This window comes from Leptopilina heterotoma, unplaced genomic scaffold (assembly GCF_015476425.1).
Source record: "Leptopilina heterotoma isolate Lh14 unplaced genomic scaffold, ASM1547642v1 Lhet_191, whole genome shotgun sequence".
NCBI classification, from domain to species: domain Eukaryota; kingdom Metazoa; phylum Arthropoda; class Insecta; order Hymenoptera; family Figitidae; genus Leptopilina; species Leptopilina heterotoma.
The window spans coordinates 1,427,467-1,447,683 of NW_025110910.1; the positions used below are offsets into that span (position 1 = coordinate 1,427,467).

A 20,217-nucleotide genomic window follows, 5' to 3' on the forward strand; every position below is an offset into this window, starting at 1 on the left:
CGTACCTTCGCACGAAGAACGAAGAAGGAAATTCAGGAGATGTTCTCGCGCATTCGCAGTAGAGAAATAAACGTGCGCAACGCAGAACGTTTCAAATTAGAATGAGGATCAGCTGAGCAATGTTTATAACGTAATCGTCCATGGAAAATATTTACAAGTATGTGTAAAATTACTTTATAATTTTTAAATATTATTTTCTAATTAGAAGTGAAGTAGTGTTTTTTTTATTGTGTCAAAGAAATTTAGTATACAATTTGTCTTTCTTATACACAAAATACAATAATGACGAGTTAACCTCTCTTTTTAAATGTATTGTTTAGAAAATAAATGTTTTTCTTGTCCTCAAATATAAATTCTGGTATGTACTTGTAAATCCATTATAATTAATTTAAAAAACAGTAATTATTATTAGATTTTTAGTATTTAAGTAGAAACTGAAACTTTAAAATTGCACGGTAAGAATAATTATGTGTTATTTTGACAGTTATGCATAAATTCGATAAGGGTACAAAAGTAATTTGGTTATTTTTTTAAATTTCTTTATAAAGTTTATAAAAGCACAAATGACAAAATACTCAAATTTGCTTATAGTATAAGTAATTCCTGAGAATATAGATCAAATTATTTTAAAACCTTCTGAAATCTGCGATAGTCTTTAACTCGCAAATTTTTTTCTAAGTTAATTAGAGTTATAATTAATTAAAATATAATATAGTAACGTCAGTTATTTATTTTTATTTACAAAGTTGTTATAACAAGTGACTGGGAGAAGTTCACCTAATCATAATCTTGACTGGGATAAATTTCATATACTTGAGACAAAGAAACTAACGAGAGCAAACGCCTAATACCTGAAATGATTTATATTAATTTGCAAAAGACTAAAAAATAAGAATTTATTTTTTAATGATAAATAAATAAAATTAATTAATTAATATAGATTAATTAATATAATTCATTTAATAAAGTTTAAAAAAAATTAAATAATTTAAAATTACAATTACAAATTTTTTTCAAATTAATATTATCAGTTTATCATATCGGACACGAGGAAATCTATCTCGAAATAAAATAATGACCAATATTACAATAACCCTCCTTATTGTTCTTAATCTATTAATATTTATTATAAAATATAATGTCAGTAAATATCTTATTAATATATAATTATCCCATATTCAGATAAAAAAATTAAAACAAACCCTCCCGCTATATATTCTGTATTAAACAATTTATTTGTTGTTTTTATTTGCTCTACTATTTATTTCTATTCATTTTTTATTAATTTTACTAACTTTTAATTGATTTTTGTTTTTTATATTTTTAACTTATTTCAAATTTTGACTACAGATTCTGTATGGCTTCAATGTATGGGTGTAATATTTTTATTTTCTGTATAGTCATACAGTCTTGTGCAGCGATGCCTTCCCTAAAAAAAAGACAATAATTTGCCCACTTTTCATGCTGTTTTCATGAAAAAACGAAATAATAATAGACTTTTTAAAACTTTAATTTCATTTCCAAAGTACGTTTAAATTAACCTATTCCCTCTACTCGAATAATAGACAAAAATCCATTTTTAATTTTGAAAATTTCCCATATACATAATTGAAAGATATAAAAAAAGTCGAATCCGCGAAAGAAACAAAACTAATACCTACTCATGTGATGAGAATGAAAAAAAAGTTTTTAATCGTAGGTAATTCCCATACTTTACATAGTTTATGTGTTAAGTTTGCGAATATGTGCGAGAGCTTTATATTGTTGTGGGAGAAAAAAAAGAAACTGTGAGTGAGAGACGAGATATACACACGGAGAGTGTGTTAAATGCGAAGATGCATCTCGCAGGTAAATTGTCAAATGCAAAGAGAGTCGCGACTACGCCACTGTGGGGATACTCGAATTTCACGACATGTTTACAAAGATCCTAGAGATAAGTTGAGAATGGTCGCCCTTCTTTTCCTTCCCCTCTCAACCCCTGCCCCCATGTCTCCTCCATGGGTGTAAGGTGACAGCTGCCTGCGCCTGCGTTGCGTTCCGAGCCTGTGTGGCACAAAACTACGTGTGCAACCGACCACCATCGACTATTCTGATGAAACAACAAGTCTTGCAGGGCCGGTTTTTCACGAGATTCACTCAAAATTGAGTTTGAATTTTTTTTCAAATATAATCAAAATCGCAATTGGAAAGACGGCCCTGCATTCGGGTCCTTTTTTAATTTTTGACCTAATAAGTCGTGGTACAGTCGCTACTCTACATTATCGACACTTTTTATGTCCTTAGCCTTACGTTGAACAGAACATAAAACTACAGTAGATTTTTATAGATTTCTTTGTATTTTTATGTTATGTTCTACGTAAGGACCTAAAAATAATATAGTAATATAGTAATTCCATATTTAATAATTATTTACTGTGGAAATCTATTGTCTTTCGTGTCCGAATTACGAGAATCGGTCAAAATTGATGGAAGTGACCGAAGACTACTGTTGATAAAGTAGATTTCAAAGCATTAAAATATTTTATTTTTATAATATCAGGAATGAATCAAAGAGTATATTATAATCCGTTATAACCTAAAAGCCGCTGACTGGAGACACTTAAAGTTCGCGTGATCAATTTTTTTTTTATTCGGATCTCTCTGTAATTTTTAAAAAGGTTGATAAGCCATTTTTCAGGAAGAGTCTCTGATATATTTAGAAAGGATTTCCAACTCTTGGAACACGCATTGCTGTTTAGAATGTCTCGAGACGAGAACCGCAAAGATGTGAAACATAATCCAAGTTGCACCAGCCAGGTTCGAGCTCAGCCAAGCGAGGCAGCCAGCTTCTAAAGAACGCGACGTTATACGAATCAGATTACATCTCGCGTTTGGTCGCTTATCTTTTCTTCTTCATTCTTCGTTTCCCTCGCATCGATTCCCTTCAACGGTCCATCGCTCAAAATTCCCTTTCAATTGACTGCAATTCAGTATATAATCTCGACCACAACCCGCCTTCGATTTTTATTTTTTCCTTTAAATATTTTCAAGGTTTAGAAATATTTTTCGTTTTAGCGAAAAACTGGTTTCTTACTTGCTGAAAATCTTATTGGTTTTCATAAGCTTAAGTGTTACTTACGATATTTTGTATTCCAAAGGCACAAAAGTGACGATTTGACTATTGATGGCACGGACCGTGAGAAAGACCCAGTCAGTGATTGGATGGTCACAAATATGCTTTAGTTGCAAACATTTATACTCTAATTTACGATTTTCGTAAAAATTTTTTTCTGTCAATCCAGCGATAACTATTTGAATTGTGATAAAAATTCGTTTCAAGTAAAAATTATTCGGACAATAGTTCATAATTCCTAACAATCATTTTTGAAGGTCTTTCTTGCTCCAACACTGTTAACAAGAGAAATCTTAAAAAATTCGGTAGAATTTGATATAGATTTCTATACTATTCATTCCGTTTTCTGAATCTGCAAATTTTAGTTTATTGTCTGATCAACTTAGGGTGCAGTTTTAGAAACCGGTTATGACACAGTACACTGACACTACGGACTATAACCAGATCTTTAATCTACAATTATTTTGAATAGAAAATATAAAAGTAAATTCGTTTGTATTTGATTAAATTTGATAGAAAAGTATTTCTGTACGGTTTCAACTTTTAAAATAGCGGAGAGCAGACTGATCGAGAAAAACAACTATTAAAAAAAGATAAAAGAAGTTTACTAATAATTGTACCGTTAGCACCAAAAAATAAGATTTTGCTTCTTAAGAAAATGTGTTTATTTAGAATACATCTTAATATGCGAAAGAGAAAAATTTTCGTTTCATAGAAACATCAAAAGATTAATTAATACCTTACAACTAAATAAACATACATTATCTTCTATTTCACTCTCAAATTGTCAAACACTACAATTTTTGAATTGCCCTAATTTTTTTTTCTTGTTTTCTTAATTTGGAAGGGAATAGAAGAATTTTCGAAATCGAACGTAGGTTTTTTTTTTAATTCTCGAATAAAAAATAAAATAGTGGGTTTTTCATTGAAAAAAATTACTCGTTGTCGGCGTTGCTCGCTTGAAGGAAAACAGGTGCCTGTCCACCTTGCGCGACTTGAATTAATTGCGGCTGTGCTTGAATTGGAGCCGCTTGAATAATTATTGGTTGATTACTGCCACCCTGGACTTGCATTCGTATCATTTGCAATTGTTGCGGCGTCAGTTGAATCTAAAATTTTGAAAACCACATTTTTTAGTTTTTTTATGACGAATTCTTAATTTATAAAAATTCTTTTATAAAATTCTTTTGGGGAAGAATCTTTCAAAAGGCAGAAAAGTTTACCGGAATTTGTTGAATTTCTCCATTTGGTGTGACAATTTGTTGTACGATTTGTATGCCACCGGCTTGAGTGGAAGGATTCTGTTGGGGTTGCTGCAGTTGAATTACCGTCTGATTTGACGTTTGCTGCGGACTTTGTACATTTACCGACTGCGTATTCGTGTCCTGGAAATTTTTTTACTTTTTTAATGAAAAATATAAATATCAGGAAGTCTATCAAAATAATACAGAAAACAATGAGTGTACATGAAGACATTAGATAAAAATAAAAAATACAATCGGGTGCAATGCAAAAATAAAATAAATCCATGATCCAGGAAAAGTACTTTACCTCCGAGCTCCCAATGTTAATAGTCTGAATGTGTCCCGAGGAAGGTTGAACAATTTGAATAGGTTGATTAGTTCCGTTATTTTGTACATTCTGATTGGCCGAGGCTTGCTGCTGGGCAAGTTGAAAGTAATAATGAACCTGATCGGAATTCATAGAAGTACGAACTGTATTGTCGTTTTGCGCCTTGCTCTGCTTGAGTTCATCGCGGGGCACGATGTCAATGAGAAAATCGAATTGATCGTATTTTGTGATGGCCATCGCGATATCGTTTCTCTGCAGAGTTCGCCTCTTGTTGTCCTCTGTGTGGACCCAAGCGCGTAATGTCAACTCGTGAATGAAAATTTCCGCCGCTTTCGAAAATAACATTGGCGCCTCGGCACTTATCATTTTCACATCGCCGTCCAGCTTCATTATCTTTTTTATCCTCGCCAGTGGCAGCGATTGTGTCTTAAGGTCCATCTGTAAACAGTAAACGAATATTAATATTGTCCTAAAATTCTCTTTAAAAAATAAAGCTATTGCTTACATTTCTATGTTTTGTTTATTAATAATTTTATTTTTCGGTATTTTGCAAGGACCTTAAAATTTGTTAAATACCGTTTGTTAATTGTGGCCTTAGGTCCTTCCTTCAAAGAGGAAGGATTGTATATATATTAATTAATATTAATATTAATAAATATTTATTTTTTCAATACAAATTTTGAAAAGTTTTTAAATATTTCAGCGGTGAACGTCTTGCGGGAAATATGCCAGAGCCAGTGCATCATCAGGTGAATGCAGCTCGGAAAACATTCCAAACCTTGCATCAAATTGCAAAATTGCTGAATACGAATTTGGATCCAGCAACGTTGAGTATTTGCGTGAGGCTGTGCGAAAATGGAGTGAATCCTCAGGCCCTGGCAACTATCGTCAAGGAATTGCAAAAGGAAGTCAAGAACTTGGACGCAACTCCCGATGATTTTGGTCTTAATAAATCTCCTTCATTTAAATGAGTATTAATGTAATTTTAATCCACTTGAAAAAGAAATCCAGTTTATAAATATGATTTGATAATAATGTCTTTAATTTTTGTATCCAAAATCTTTTCTTTCATTTTATAATTTTAGTATCTAAAAACAAAAGGTTGGAAAATTTCTGAACTGTAACTCAAATGGATTTAAATTGTTCAATAATTTAAAATGTTTCATCCTTTGAAAGCTTACTGTGGTAATTTTTTTAATTTCCTCCGTAACTTTTGGCCAGAATTGTGTCAAATTTTGCTGGGCTTCCGAACTCCCAGGCGAAGCGATTTGTAAATCACCATTTGAATCTCCTTCCACTTCGCTGTCCTGGTTCCTGTAAATTTCGATGTTAGAATTAGAATCAATTTTTTTAAATTTAGCATAAAAAACTTTTTAGTTATTTTCAAAAAACAAACTTGAAAAATAAATTTCGACTATTTTTGAGAATTTTGAATTTCCTCTATTAAATATTGCAGTATTTAAAAAATAAAAACAAATTTATCTTTCGAAAATAAAAATTGTTTGTTTTGATCAAGAAATAAAAATGAGAGACCCTGACTTCATCATCATTGTTTACTCAATTGTTCGTCATTCATTTACCCCCAAACATACAATTTGTGTGAATTTTACAATTATCACTAGAATACCGTCAACAATTGTGTGAAATAATGTAAAAAAATAATAAAATAGAAAACAATTTCGTCTTGTAAAAATTTATCAAAAATTGTTATCGGAAAAAAGTTGAACATGTAATAAAAAAAGACCGGTCATTTTATGACACAATAAAAATTTTAAAAAATAAAATTTATATTTAGAATGAAAAAAAAAGAGTGGAAATAAAATATTTTTATGGAAAAAAATAAGTGACACAACATAACCTAAAAAAAGAATCAATATTTACTTACGCATTTACAAAGAAAACCGACATTTTTCAAATTAGATTTCTACGTATAAATATAATGCTTAATGAATATTTGATAATTAGTCCATCATTTTGATCTTCCTTGCACGGGAAATACAAATTTCGTTCGAAAAATTGCAATTCGTTGAGACGATCGTCGTTAGTTTCACCACCAATCACACAACTTTGTCAAGTGACCAATTAGTTTGAGAGCGCCTTCTCAGACGGCGCCTCGCATCGTGGGTGGGGGTAAATGGCGCCAAATTCAAAACTACACTTCTGTTTTAAATTTTTATTTTTTTAAAAATACATTTCTACTATCTTCTTTATTTTCTTGAAAATTGCAAAATTCCTTATGGAAGAATTTTTTATTATTCATTTTAGTTTATATAAAAAATTAAAACTATTGTCAGGGTGTCTAGCGAACCGGGAATCCGGGAAAAACCGGGAAAACCCCGGGAATTTTTTTTTCCCGGGAAAAACCGGGAAACCCCCGGGAATTTTCTTTAAAATCCGGGAATTTTTTTATGAAGTACTTTATTATGTTGTTGGAAAAAATACTTACATTTTTTCAACGCTTAACTTAATTTTTTTTCAATTTCGAATTGTATATTGATTCTCTTCGTATATTAGACAATGTTTTATTATTGTCCAATTAAGACCTAACTTATATGGGAAATGATTTTCGATGTGACAATCCAGTGGGCAAAAAACCATCATTGTTTTAAAAACGTTCCAAAAATGTTTTTAGAACGTTTCATGTCTGCCAAATAATGTTCCAAAAACGTTCCATTGCTTTTAAAACGTTTTAGGAACATATAACGTTATTGGGACGTTATTTGGCAGACATGAAACGTTCTAAAAACATTTTTGGAACGTTTTTAAAACAATGATGGTTTTTTGCCCACTGGGAAGCTTGTGCCAAATTTTTACAGTGATGCGACACCTGTTTTTGATTTTAAACATGAAATTACCGTCAAGTAAATCACAATACAATTCTTATTATAAGTTTTACAAATATTACGATTAAATTTACTGTAAAATTTTAGTTTTCAATTATCCGGGAAAATTATTTACATACCGGGAAAAAACCGGGAAAACCCCGGGAATTTTATATTTCTAAATTACTAGACACCCTGATTGTTAAAAATATAAATTTATATTTTTAACAATAGTTTTAATTATTTTCAAAAATTTATGTTTTATTGAATAATATAAAATTAACATAATTTAATGTAAAAGTTAATCGTGAATTGTTTTGTAACTGCTGATTTTTAAGAAAACGTGATTTAAAATTTCCTTGGATGTCATTTTTTCGGAATTGCTAATTCTGACGATTCCTCCGAATTCTCGAATGTAATAGTCCAATTCCCTTTCGTCAGAAGTGTTCTTCGTCCCCATATACTTGTTTGTGAGCTGAGAAAGTTTCAATAAATCGGAACTAAAAGCTTCGTCCAAATCGAAAAGCTCCAAAGCCGGAGGTGGAAGCTCTTGGAAACTCGGGGGAAATACCTTCGGAGAAGAAGATTTTTAATTCATTTTAATTGCGTTTAAAATTAAAAATTTTTAAATAAAAAATTTTGCTCCATTTGAAAGACTTACCGAGGCTTGAGTGGGCGGCAAGGGCGTTTCAAAATTTGGAGCAATTAAACTCAAGGGCTCGTGTTTGACATTCAAAACTTTGTAAGCTTTTATGCACGCCGGAACCATATCTAAGTTGACGGAGTAGAAATTTCTTTTAAACAATTTTGTATATTCTCGAGGCATATCCATATTGTCCATATCTTGGGTGCACACTTTTGGATCGTCCGCCCTTTGAGTAATGTCTGGTACAAAATTGTACTCCCAAAACTGAAAGTTTTAATTACATTGTCTCATTTATTATTTTTAGGAACAGAATATAAAATTTAAGTCCAAAGGACCCTACAGAAAAGACATTAATTTTGGGCCCCAATCGATTTTTAATATAAATTTTGAATTTTAATTTTGCTGAAGAAAACTATATATTAATAAATTCAGAAACTTGTATAGAAAAATCAACTGGGGCCCAAATGCGGGGATCTTGTGGGGTCCTTTTTAAAAAATTATTAAAAGAAGAAGAAATAAAGTAAGAATTGTGATATACTGTATATTAAAAATGGGTATATAATGTTTTACATCAACATCCTCGTGGTGAATCTCTTTCGTTGAAACACCCTCCGAGTCGAAAAAATCGAAAATCATTTCCCGGAGGGAATCATTTTTTTCTTTCTCCAAATAAGCGTCGGTGAACATTCTCGATGAACCCAGAACAACCAATTTTCCGGAATTGGTGTTTGAAGAATAATAAGCGCAAACTGGTCTGTTTGTCGGAATTGCAATCGATCCACTCGAAAGTGCAATTCCGGATGGAGAAGCAATATTCAATGTTGCCCCATACGGATAAAGGAATTTTAGTCCTCTGCAAAAAATTATCTGATTCAAATAAACAATTATTTATATTTAAAAAAAATAAAATGAAAAATAATTCCCACGTTTGTTCGTCTCTGTTCTTTAAAAAAAGTGATTTGTTAGAAAATCCCTGAGAAATGACGCATTCTTTTGGATGCAGCGATTGACTGTAATTCATCCGGACAACTGTGTCTGAAAAAATCATTACAGTTTAAAACAATTATAGAAACAAATTTTCGGAAAAATCAATTTAAAAATGAAATAAGTTTTTAAAAATTAATTTTACCATTGTTAACCATTATTCCGAATTCTTCGAGTAGAAAATTGATATTTGTGTTGAATTTATTCTCTCCACCTTCTCCCAACATTACAAGAACATTTCCACCGGAATTAATATAATTCCTAATTGAATTCAGTTCCAATTCCGTGAATTTGCTTTTTGGCCCTGGCAGAACTAGGACTTTACAATTTATCAAAGATTCCTGCGTAAGAACTTCGCTGTTTCTGAATGATAAAATTTATTTTAAAAATGTAATGTTTAAATTTCTAATTATAAAATTTTAAAAATTATTTTAATTTAATTATGTAATTTATAAAAATTCATAATTTGATTAAAACTATGAAAACAAAACTATAAAATAAATAAAAAAAATTGTTGCTAGTCCACTTATTTTTTATTGTTTATTATTATTAACAATATAATATGAACGCACTCTATAAATTTCCATTTTGATTTAAGTTTCCTTTGAAGCACCTTGAACTCCTCATTGAGTTTCCTTTCGTTTTTTGAACTATCAAAAATAATTATATTTGAATTACTATCACCACCACCAATCACGGAAGTCATGTTTGAAACTTGAAAGACATTCGACAAATTCTTTGTTTTTTTTAACAATGCCACTGCATTTGTTTATGTTTTTTTAATTATTTATGAATATGTCATTATTTCTTGCTACGGCGTGAGTGAAAAACGTGAAACTGACAAACGTTGCCATGACGACAAAATCAAATCAAATCCTATTGTTCCTATTGGCTGCATTTTAAATCGTCCACCAATTACTCTTCACGTTCGCTAAGGAGAAAAACTCTATTATTTCCACTTAGTCTAAAATTTAATTAATTTAAAAATAAGTGACGTAACTATTTACAAAACACTTAACCTATAGGCTTCTTTATCAATCTTACGAAAATAATTTAACCTATCAAAAACTGCCAGTGCCAGGACTTCCGTTTCCTGTTTTAATTGACCATTCTGTCTTTACCCATTCTTACCACTCTTCCATTCCTTCTTTCGTTCCACGCTTTCTCTCTCAAAAGCTATAAATATTCTTCTTTTCTCTCCAAGTTCTATCCTCATCTATTCTTATCACACTTCCTTTCAGTCTCCCTTTTAACCTCATAATATTTAATTTCTCTTCCTCACTATCCAATTCCACCAACCATGATTTTGATGATATAAATCTTATTTTTGGGGGTATAAGTCATTTTTGCAACGTTATATTTAGGGGGGGGGGCGGTGTTGGTAATTTCTAATTTGCAACTAAATGCAACGAAGGGGGAGGGTCAAAAAACCCGAAAATCAGTGTAACGTTATTTATGGATGATCCCAAAATTAATAGACTCGAGAGTCGAGACGTCAAGATTTTTACCATTGTTTGACGTCATGGAAACAAGGATGGATCACACAAACACGTTTCTTTCATGAACAACTTTCCCAGCCTTGTTCAATACTGTCTGCGCAAACATGATGCGCACTGTTCACCTTATTGTTTACTACAGCTGTCAGCAGGCCTTGCTCTTTGCCCTTCTATGTCTACATGGTGCATGGTGTGTGATCTTATGGTATAGTTATCTGGTAGTTATCACGATGCATCACGATGGACATCTCAATGTGCATTTATTCTGAAATCTAATTTTTTAATTTGGTGTGTTAATTAATAAAAAGACAATGTCATCACAAAGTGATAACGAGTTAAAAAGACTTTTGAATAATCCGGCGAAAAATGCGGGCGACCAAGGTTCTATGGCTCCTCCAGCTTTTGTAAGTTTTTAACGCACATATGGTATTTTAAGGTTATGATAATGTTTAATCCGCACACGCATTTTACACATTTTTTCTTCTAAAATAATCGAAATAAATAATAGTTTATTTTCTTATTGAAAATATGTATTTTTATTATTATTATTCAAAATTGTACACCGAAACATACACTATTACAATGTACTATTTCACTCAATAAAATTCAGATGTTTTAAACCAAATTCCAAAAGTCCTCAATTTTTCCCAACAGTCATTTAATAAATTATTTCATCATTATATTTTTACATTCTCATCATATTAGAAGGTATTTTTTATTAAAATTGTGTAAAAATAGGAACAGGATATTCTATACAAATGTAGTAAATTTCAATAAAATAACTGAAAAATGTTTGTGATAATCATTCAATTTTTCCTGTCAAACAAATTCAAAGAAGCTCGGAATTTTTATGTTTAATTTTCATGATCGGACGAATAAAATTAGACAAAAATATACATCTTGGACTAAATTTAAAGAAGTTTTGCCAATTGTTTTTATTCATTTTTATTAGACAATATGCTTTGCTCTTTAGACTTGAAAACGCATCTAAGATATTTTAGAATATTTTCTAGAATAAAATGTTTCATGTTTAAAGATTCAAAAAGTATTGTGGGAAAAAACAATTGAATACATTCTTTATCCAGTCATCTGTCATATTAGCAAACTTGCATCATCTTAAAACTACACATAAAATTTTCACAACGATATCTACGGTTTTTTTTTATATTTCGAAGGTCGAAAGTGGTAGTTTTTCCATATTATGGAGCAAAAGACAACCTTGAGAGACTTAATCAATGTAATTGTGTTTATAATTATTTGAGTGTAATTGTGTCAAAGCATATGGAGGACGACGTTAAAGATTATTAATATTAAAAATATTCATTTGGAAGTTGCAAAAATGACGCTCTACCACATTTTACAAAATGGGATGAATTTGAAATTTTACATGTTGAACCCAATCTTAGTAAACTATTATTCGCAGAAATTCTTTTTTTATAAAGAAAGAAGGAATATTTTTTTAAATTTTTACATAAAGTTTTATTAATATAAATATTAATTTTTTTAATTAAATTTTTAAATTTATATCTATTTTTTTATATAAAAATATATAAATGTATAAAGTTCTAATAGTTTGAAAAATTGATATAAATATTACCCTTAATCTAAAGTTTTATTTATGAAAAATTTAGGCAATTGTTCCACGGCCGAGCACTTCGCAAAATCCACAATCAGCGATGAACCCCATGACACCGGCTCACAGCACAAAAGAAGTCTTCGAACCTTGTCTACAGTAAGTTTATTATATATTTTCTAAAAGTTAATAAAATTTTTAAACAAATTATTCCGAAATAGATAAAATATTAATTTTTCTACTATATGCATCTGCTAATAATTGTTCTTTTTTCAGAAACGTCGTTTCCACCGTAAATTTAGGAACAGAATTGAAACTCACTTATATTAACACTCGCACAAGAAATTCGGAATACAATCCATCCCGTTTCACAGGATTGATTATGCGAATTCGCGATCCGAAAGCGACTGCCTTAATCTTCCGCTCTGGAAAATTGGTTTGCACTGGTGCGAGATGCGAGGAGGATTCTTTTCTCGCTGCGAGAAAATTCGCCAGAATTATTCAGAAGCTTGGATTTCCGGTTTGTTATACTATTTTTTGCTTTTTTTTTTACTGCGACACTGATAATTTTATTCAATAATTCCTTTTGTTTGTAAATTATTATTTCTGTTATCTTTAGTTGAATGACTAAATTTTCAAACATTTTTTATTTCAGGCTAAATTTCTAAACTTCAAAATACAAAATATTGTTGCCACGGCAGATTTGAAGTTCCCGATCAAATTAGATAATCTTAATCATATGCATGGACAATTTTCAAGTTATGAACCAGAACTTTATCCTGGTTTAATTTACCGAATGGTTGCACCCAGAGTTGTGCTTTTAATCTTCGTCAATGGGAAGATTGTTTTTACTGGTGAGTTTCTACATTTCTTTCATTATTTTCACAAAAAAAATACTAATTAACTATATCAAGAAATTCGATAAAATTATTTTTATAGTAATTATCAATGGGATAATAAAAAAATCGATCAATAAATATTTTGACCTTTTTTGAATTTTTATTTTGCTTAAAAATTAATAGATTTTAAAATCCACTCGTAATTTTATGGAAGATTTAAATCATTTTCTTGATATAGTTAAAAATGTGGACGTTTTAGTGAATAAAAATATAAAAAAACTTATTTAAGAATATTCTTTTATTTTATTTCAGGTGCGAAGAACCGAAGTGATCTTCAAGACGCTTTAACGAATATTTACCCGATTTTGAAGAGTTTCAGAAAACTCTGAACCTTTAGAAAATTCGCAATCACAGTGTATATAAAAAATCACGTGAAATCAGTGCTTCTTTCAAAAAGACTCAACTTTAAACGAATTATTATTATTATTTAATTATTTTTTAGTTTATAAAAAGTTAAATGTTGTCTCGAAATTAGATTTTTTTGAAAGAAGCATATAAAAATCTCTATTAATTATTTTTCAATTATTTGAAATACTCTTAATTAAGCATTAATTTATTTAAAAGAACTATATTACCGAAATTTTCTATCTATACAGTTCTTTAAATATGTATTACTTTTTATTCTACTTTGTTATATAAATCAAACTGTTTTCCGTTTGATTTTTTTTGTTGAAAGGCGTGGGTATAGAGAGTGAAAAATCGTTTTATTTAAAATATTCTCATGTATTTTTCAACCGTTTCACAAATTTTTGTACCTGTCGTAAAAATAAATTTCAATAGACAAACATAATATTTTCTTTAATTAATAAATTTGTTGATAGATTTTTATTCTTATATATTTGTTATTATAATTAATATTAATAGTATTCAAATAAAATTAACGATTGGTTAACATTTTTTTTCTTGTCAAAATTAATATCTTTCAAAATTTTGATCGTCTTTGATAATAATTAAAACATTTTATTTGTTAAAAGATAGAAAATACTTGAAAGATATTTTTTTTCTTCATAAATATTTAGGAACCTTTTAGTTTTTTTTCTAAAATTAGGTAGATATTTAAGAAATGTTTTTAAGTATTCTGCATTTTCTGGAAAAGTAAAGAATTTGAAAAAAGCAAAGAATGTCAATTTAGAAATTGATATTTAGTATTTTTAAATAACTAAAAATGTCAAACAAACAATTGTTTATTAAAATATTTTCAAAATTAGATTCTATGAGAGTAAATTTTCTTTTAAAGATCTTACATTTTTAAAAATCAGAACTATTTGAAAACATTTCAAAAGAATATTAATTGTAATATTCAAGTTTTCTTTTGTCATTCTCATTTTTCCCGAACTAAAAAATTCATGAGGACATTGTTCCACTACATAATAACGAAATAGACAATATAAACAATATAAACAATATATAAAAATTCTTACAAAAATTTAATCCAAGTGGATAAAATTTTAAGAAATAAATTTTTAAATTGATATAAAAAACGATATAAACACAAATTTAATTTCACTTATGTTAACTGAAGGCATGATTAAATAAAAATAATTAATATTCGCTGTTTTATACGAAATCTTAGTTTTTAAATTTTTGGAATACTGTCAAGTATTCAAAACAGAATTAAATACGAATTCTCTATTAAAAATTTGGATATTTTCTCTTTTTAGTTTCATTTCTTTTTCATGTCCAATATTCCGAATTTTCGTGCGATTTTGATACTTCAGTAAATTACATTAATTCCTTTTTTAGCGGCAATTGGCAATTTTTCTCCTTGAAAGAACGGATTTTCCTCCTAAAAAAGTAGATTTTTATTGAAAAACAAAAATTTTTTTGTATATATATATTCAAAATTAAAGAAATGAATATTTATCTACCTTTAAAATATTTTTTTTTGTACCTGGAATCTTTCGACGATTTGGTCAAGATCGTTACTGGAAATCTTTAAGTTTGCTTGTTCCTCTTCGCCGTCCATTTCATTTGCGCAATCAATCATGTGCTCCTTGTCACACATGCAATCTTGAGCACTTTGAAAATCCCGACTGAATGCCGCTGTGTTTTCAAAATCGGTAATGCAATGGTTTTCCGCTAAAAAATATTAATATTAATATTAATATAAAATAATAAAAATAAATATTTTCCGCTAAATATATTAAAATTTCATTTAAAAATAGTTACTTGAAGTTGATAGAGTTTCTAATAGCAAATATTTTTAATTTATAAGTAAAGAATATATTTATATAAAATAATAAAATTTATATAATATTTAATAAGATGGTCAAAAATGAACTCACTTGTGTATCCTACTGGACATGGATTAGGAGGAGTGCAATAAGCGGGCAAAGCACTTTCAGATTTCTCATCCTTGGCGCCTTTGAGTCCACTAGCTTGAATTCTGTGCCTATCGCTTCCATTTTCATTGGACTTTTGATGACTCCACAGAGTACTGTGCTGCAAATACTCCTGATCCCGAATACTGGGGTTAGGATTCAGAGTCTCGATGCCGTCGTAGTCAATTGGCAATTCAACTGGAATTTCCTTCATTGCTTGGAAATCGTTACCAATTCTCGATCCATCCTGATATTCTAGGTATGAATCCGCAGCGTCCACCAGATCGTTTCCCATTTGATCGATCAAGTCTCGAAGTACGAGATCCGCATAGTAATGTTCCTGAAAAAATTAAGAGATAAAATCTTTCGTGCAAGATTAAAATTACTTACTCGTTACTTTAAAATCAATGCATATATTATAAAGAGTTCTTGGTCTTATTTTAAAGCTGAGAGTTCTACTTAAAATAAGAAATTTATTTTTTTACTTAAAATATGTATTGTCTGACTAAAATTGATTTTTCTACTTAAAATTAGAAACTTATTTTTTACATAAAATGTGTAATGTCTGATTAATGTTGATTTTTCTACTTAAAATTAGAAATTAAATTTTTTTTATTTAAAATGTGTAATGTCTGACTAAAGTGGATTTTGCTACTTAAAATTAGAAATTTTAATTTCTCTGCTTAAAATATTTATTATCTGACTAAAGTGAATTTTTCTACTTAAAATTAGAAATTTAACTCTTTATTTAAAATGTGTAAAGTCTGACTAAAATTGATTTTTCTACTTACAATTTGATATTTAATTTTTTTTACTTAAAATGTGTAATGTCTGACTAATGTTGATTTTTCTACTTAAAATTAGAAATTTTAATTTCTCTGCTTAAAATATTTATTATCTGACTAAAGTGAATTTTTCTACTTAAAATTAGAAATTTAACTCTTTATTTAAAATGTGTAAAGTCTGACTAAAATTGATTTTTCTACTTACAATTTGATATTTAATTTTTTTTACTTAAATTGTGTAATGTCTGACTAATGTTGATTTTTCTACTTAAAATTAGAAATTTAAATTTCTTTGCTTAAAATGTTTATTGTCTGACTAAAATTGATTTTTCTACTTAAAATTTGATATTTAATTTCTCTACTTAAAATGTGTAATGTCTGACTAAAGTTGAGTTTTCTACTTAAAATGAGAAATTTAAATTTCTTTGCTTAAAATGTGCAATGTCTGACAAATATTGATTTTTCTACTTAAAATTATAAATTTGAAGTTCTTTACTCCTAATCATTATTAGGTATAAATTTTTTTTTTCTTAATTCGTATTTTACATAACATCCATTTCTTCTAAGATTGTAAAATGCAAATTGTAAACTTTACATAGATAGAAAAGGACAAAAAAAAGATATACCTATCCTTTTCCCTCTCATGTAAATATAACGATTTACGTCCTACGATGTTCATTGTGCTTGCCTCAATTGACATTAGAATTTCTTTAGAAACTTAAAGCGAATAAAATTTTTGAAATTATAATTATTATTACCTTTAGCGGTGGTAGGTACATTGTTGCATGTGCAGCTGCGAAAATTGTGAATATCACGAGAGAATAATACATTTTGAGGTTATGTCCTGCAAAAATAAGCATATTAAAGAATTTGTGGAAAAATTTTCGAAAAATTGCTATTAGACATCCAAATTATCAGATTTGAATATCAGAATCTTAGAAATAATGAAGAATTTGAAAATGAAAATTTTTTGTAACATTTCATAAATTTGTAATTTTAGTCACTAAATAAGAATCTTTTTAGAAATCCAATTTTTGATAAAATTTATGAACATCCTTTTTTATTTTAAAAATAATATAGAATTAGTGTAAAACATTTTCAATTAAAATTCTCCGAGAAATTATTTTTGTAAAAAAGTAACGAATCATACTTTAAACTTTAAAAAATAAAACAAAAGAAATAATTAAATCATCAAATCAATTAAGTAAATTCTCTAATTCAAAGAACGGAAACAAAAACGCGAATTAGTCCGAAATGTAGAATAAGTTATAGATTTTATCGCTTCAGAGAGTGTGAGAATGGAAAAAAATAAAAAACAGAACCCAAAAAGGATTAAAAATGAATTGATAATATTAGAAATAAATTTTTAACAAACTGTAAAATCAATGACAAGTGGATAAATTGACTTACAATTATTTTTGAAATGGTGAAATGGGAAAACAGCTGTGAAAGGTCTTTGACAGACGGGAACTATTGGTTTTGGTTCTCGATGGAGTTTCCTATATCGGATGAAAGCGCCGCTGATGGAAAAATTTGTCACTAAAGTATTGATCATATTTCGGTCACAAACACGTGCAATATAATGATACGAGAGCCACCCTCGATTTTACATTTTTATTCCTTTCCACCCCATTCGCATCTCGTTGATGTTCCCTTTAACATTCACATTAGTGTACACGAAAAGCGCGCTTAAATGGTCGCCGTTTCGTGGTTGCTTTTATGACAACTTTCGGTCACGCGATTCACATCATCGCTCATGGGATTACCCGACTATTGAAATCACGTCTTGCAGACTTTTAGATTGTTTTTTCTTTGCCGAAAGTTTGACCTTGAATAGGATTTTTTTTAATTACTAGCTTTTTCATTCATTGGTCTACTGGGTCTAAGAACATTGAAAATCGTAAATTTTACAATGTACGTTGACCTAATAATTCTCAAATCTGATTGATTATTTTTGGGAGCTAAATTTCAAGAAATTTTTTTTTACTCAAGAAAATCAGAAAAATTTATCAAAACCCATAGAAATAAAATATCGAGATTATTGAGTTTGATACGGGGCTCATATATAGAGAAATCAATCTTCTGTCTATTAATCAAACAGTATGCTACTATTATTTCAGATCAAACATCAAAGAACAATATGTAACGCAGAGAATTCTATAAAATCAAGCCATGGTGATTAGGGAGTGATCCAGAAACTGACTAATAATCCGAAGTCTAAAGTGGTAAGTATAACGAAGCCAATCGTAAGTCTCTTGAATATTCTCATGAGACGTGTGCAAATAGTATTAGGCTATATCTATATGACAGATTAAAAGAATCATTTGATAGTGAAAACTGTCAACCAAAATATTATTTAGCATAGGAAAAAATAATATACTTCACAAAAAAAAGCTTTGCCTGGAACAGCAATAAGTTTCTCTAAAATAGCGAAAGTCTAAACAGAAACTAAAAATTTCGCCATTTTAGTGCTAATTTTAAGTAAAAAGATGAAATTTTAGTCAGACATTACACATTTTAAGTAGAATAATTTCAATTTCTAATTTTAAGTAGAAAAAACACTTTAGTCAGACATCACACATTTCAATTGCCTAGAAAAGGTTAAATTTTTAATTTTAAGTAGAAAAAGCAATTTTAGTCAGGCATTATACATTTTAAGTAAAAAAAGTTAAATTTCTAATTTTAAGTAGAAAAATCCATTTTAGTCAGACATTACACATTTTAAGGGAAAAATATAATTTCTAATTTTAAGTAGAACAATCCACTTTAGTCAGACATTACACATTTTATGTGAAAAATTAAATTTCTAATTTTAAGTAGAAAAATGAATTTTAGTCAGACATTACACATTTTAATCAGAGAAATTGATATTTCTAATTTTAAGTAGAAAAATCAACTTTAATCAGACATATCACATTCTAAGCAGAAAAATTTTAAGTAAATGTTCCTGGCAATACTTTTTTTAGGGTTTTTTTTAGAATAACATTAATTTAGGCATCGAATCTTAAAATCAATGTAAATTAACAATCAAGCAAGTTCATTATATTATTATTAACTAACGACCATAGTAAGATTATGAGAATGTCAATATTAATAAAACTACTTATTATTTACAATATTATAGTCGATGTTAGTTGTCCAATTAATTTATAATAGAATCCCACAAAGAAATTATAATAATAACAAATAATATTTAGCAACAAATCGTAATTTTTAAATAACAAATAATATTTTATCAAATTATAAAGATGACAAAAAATCATAACAAGTGTTTTGGAAAATAGAACAGGATCCCTAGACAATCTAATGAATTTAGAAAGATGACTCAAACAGGTGGCACAACAATAATGGTTGTGAAGAAAGATCAGCTGATCAGTGCTAACATTCAATTAGTGAAAAAGTCAGTCTTCATCCTTGAAGCTAAAGGCCCAAAGTGTCAACAGGATGAGGCTCAAAGTCCCCATCGGCAAACAAAAAGACAAGAATTTTTCAAATCCTCTACGGTAGTTTAAAGTCAATTTATCTTGTTAATAGTTGAAATCTCTAAAATGCTATTGATCTGCCGATTCCCCCAGGGGGTGAATGTAAAACCTGTTGATTTTTAACAAATCGTTGTAATTCATAAAATCCCTTTAATCTCAGACAATTCTACATTACACAATAAAAATCCCAAGCGTTTTGTTTTATTTTTTCTAGAGACCCAAAGAACTTGTTTTATTATTTATAAAATAAAATTTATGTTCAGGGAAGTAAATTTTATTCCAATTTAACAAATAGATTATTAACCCTCAGAGAATACTTGGGGTCTTTTGGATAGTAAGTTTATTTTACAAAAATCTATCTATTTTAATATTTAAGGATTTCAAAGTATATATAGAGACTTATTTTAGAGTTTAAACTATAAAAAAATAAGTTACTTTAGGATGTTTGTATTAGTTCTAAGTGGAAGAAGACTATTTTCTGTTAAATCGTTCCCCTGGGGCCCTGGGGCGTCTATTTTAAAAATT

At 29.0% G+C, this 20,217-nt stretch overlaps 5 protein-coding genes across 8 annotated transcripts; 2 read left to right on the forward strand and 3 right to left on the reverse strand.

The window, feature by feature from the left end:
* On the forward strand, positions 1-5,859 carry LOC122500927 (mitotic-spindle organizing protein 1-like). Of its 2 annotated transcripts, none has more exons than XM_043610095.1 (2): positions 1-157; positions 5,388-5,859. In XM_043610095.1, the coding sequence occupies exons 1-2, from the start codon at positions 141-143 to the stop codon at positions 5,653-5,655; spliced, it is 285 nt and encodes a 94-aa protein (XP_043466030.1). In that variant the 5' UTR covers positions 1-140; the 3' UTR covers positions 5,656-5,859. The 2 variants fall into 2 exon arrangements, with proteins under 2 accessions (XP_043466030.1, XP_043466031.1); XM_043610096.1 differs by lacking the exon at positions 1-157 and adding an exon at positions 212-358.
* LOC122500926 (nuclear transcription factor Y subunit gamma-like) lies at positions 3,760-6,760 on the reverse strand. Its single transcript, XM_043610094.1, has 5 exons — positions 6,570-6,760; positions 5,866-5,998; positions 4,664-5,122; positions 4,336-4,497; positions 3,760-4,221 (listed from the first exon to the last, which is right to left on the reverse strand). Exons 1-5 carry the CDS (start codon positions 6,590-6,592, stop codon positions 4,048-4,050), a joined length of 951 nt encoding a protein of 316 aa, XP_043466029.1. The 5' UTR covers positions 6,593-6,760; the 3' UTR covers positions 3,760-4,047.
* A 278-nt stretch (positions 6,761-7,038) lies between these two features.
* Positions 7,039-10,629, reverse strand: LOC122500899 (intraflagellar transport protein 52 homolog). Of its 3 annotated transcripts, none has more exons than XM_043610052.1 (7): positions 10,436-10,629; positions 9,709-10,067; positions 9,282-9,499; positions 9,079-9,187; positions 8,723-9,005; positions 8,168-8,416; positions 7,039-8,077 (listed from the first exon to the last, which is right to left on the reverse strand). In XM_043610052.1, the coding sequence occupies exons 2-7, from the start codon at positions 9,840-9,842 to the stop codon at positions 7,808-7,810; spliced, it is 1,263 nt and encodes a 420-aa protein (XP_043465987.1). In that variant the 5' UTR covers positions 9,843-10,067; positions 10,436-10,629; the 3' UTR covers positions 7,039-7,807. The 3 variants fall into 3 exon arrangements, with proteins under 3 accessions (XP_043465987.1, XP_043465985.1, XP_043465986.1); XM_043610050.1 differs by having other exon boundaries at positions 10,268-10,629; XM_043610051.1 differs by having other exon boundaries at positions 10,156-10,629.
* A 169-nt stretch (positions 10,630-10,798) lies between these two features.
* On the forward strand, positions 10,799-13,894 carry LOC122500900 (TATA-box-binding protein). Its single transcript, XM_043610053.1, has 5 exons — positions 10,799-11,036; positions 12,264-12,364; positions 12,482-12,725; positions 12,861-13,059; positions 13,357-13,894. The coding sequence occupies exons 1-5, from the start codon at positions 10,944-10,946 to the stop codon at positions 13,431-13,433; spliced, it is 714 nt and encodes a 237-aa protein (XP_043465988.1). The 5' UTR covers positions 10,799-10,943; the 3' UTR covers positions 13,434-13,894.
* Positions 13,895-14,764: 870 nt separating this feature from the next.
* Positions 14,765-17,741, reverse strand: LOC122500901. The gene is made up of 5 exons (XM_043610054.1): positions 17,621-17,741; positions 16,969-17,054; positions 15,390-15,765; positions 14,996-15,183; positions 14,765-14,890 (listed from the first exon to the last, which is right to left on the reverse strand). The coding sequence occupies exons 2-5, from the start codon at positions 17,038-17,040 to the stop codon at positions 14,819-14,821; spliced, it is 708 nt and encodes a 235-aa protein (XP_043465989.1). The 5' UTR covers positions 17,041-17,054; positions 17,621-17,741; the 3' UTR covers positions 14,765-14,818.
* Between the last annotated feature and the right edge of the window lie 2,476 nt (positions 17,742-20,217).

Excerpts from the sequence above, each read along its gene's own strand:
- LOC122500926 (XM_043610094.1), bottom strand. The coding sequence starts at position 6,592 with ATGTCGGTTTTCTTTGTAAATGC. Across the intron at positions 5,123-5,865 it reads AAATTAAAAAAATTACCACA|ATGGACCTTAAGACACAATC; the intron begins GTAAGCTTTCAA and ends TACTGTTTACAG. Across the intron at positions 4,498-4,663 it reads TTAACATTGGGAGCTCGGAG|GACACGAATACGCAGTCGGT; the intron begins GTAAAGTACTTT and ends AAAAATTTCCAG.
- LOC122500900 (XM_043610053.1), top strand. The coding sequence starts at position 10,944 with ATGTCATCACAAAGTGATAACGAGTTAAAAAGACTTTTGAATAATCCG. Across the intron at positions 11,037-12,263 it reads CTATGGCTCCTCCAGCTTTT|GCAATTGTTCCACGGCCGAG; the intron begins GTAAGTTTTTAA and ends TGAAAAATTTAG. Across the intron at positions 12,365-12,481 it reads GTCTTCGAACCTTGTCTACA|AAACGTCGTTTCCACCGTAA; the intron begins GTAAGTTTATTA and ends TTCTTTTTTCAG.
- LOC122500901 (XM_043610054.1), bottom strand. The coding sequence starts at position 17,040 with ATGTATTATTCTCTCGTGATATTCACAATTTTCGCAGCTGCACATGCA. Across the intron at positions 15,766-16,968 it reads TGTACCTACCACCGCTAAAG|GAACATTACTATGCGGATCT; the intron begins GTAATAATAATT and ends TAATTTTTTCAG. Across the intron at positions 14,891-14,995 it reads AAATCGTCGAAAGATTCCAG|GAGGAAAATCCGTTCTTTCA; the intron begins GTACAAAAAAAA and ends CTACTTTTTTAG.
- LOC122500899 (XM_043610052.1), bottom strand. The coding sequence starts at position 9,842 with ATGACTTCCGTGATTGGTGGTGGTGATAGTAATTCAAATATAATTATT. Across the intron at positions 9,006-9,078 it reads AAGAACAGAGACGAACAAAC|AGGACTAAAATTCCTTTATC; the intron begins GTGGGAATTATT and ends AATTTTTTGCAG. Across the intron at positions 8,417-8,722 it reads TTCACCACGAGGATGTTGAT|TTTTGGGAGTACAATTTTGT; the intron begins GTAAAACATTAT and ends TAAAACTTTCAG.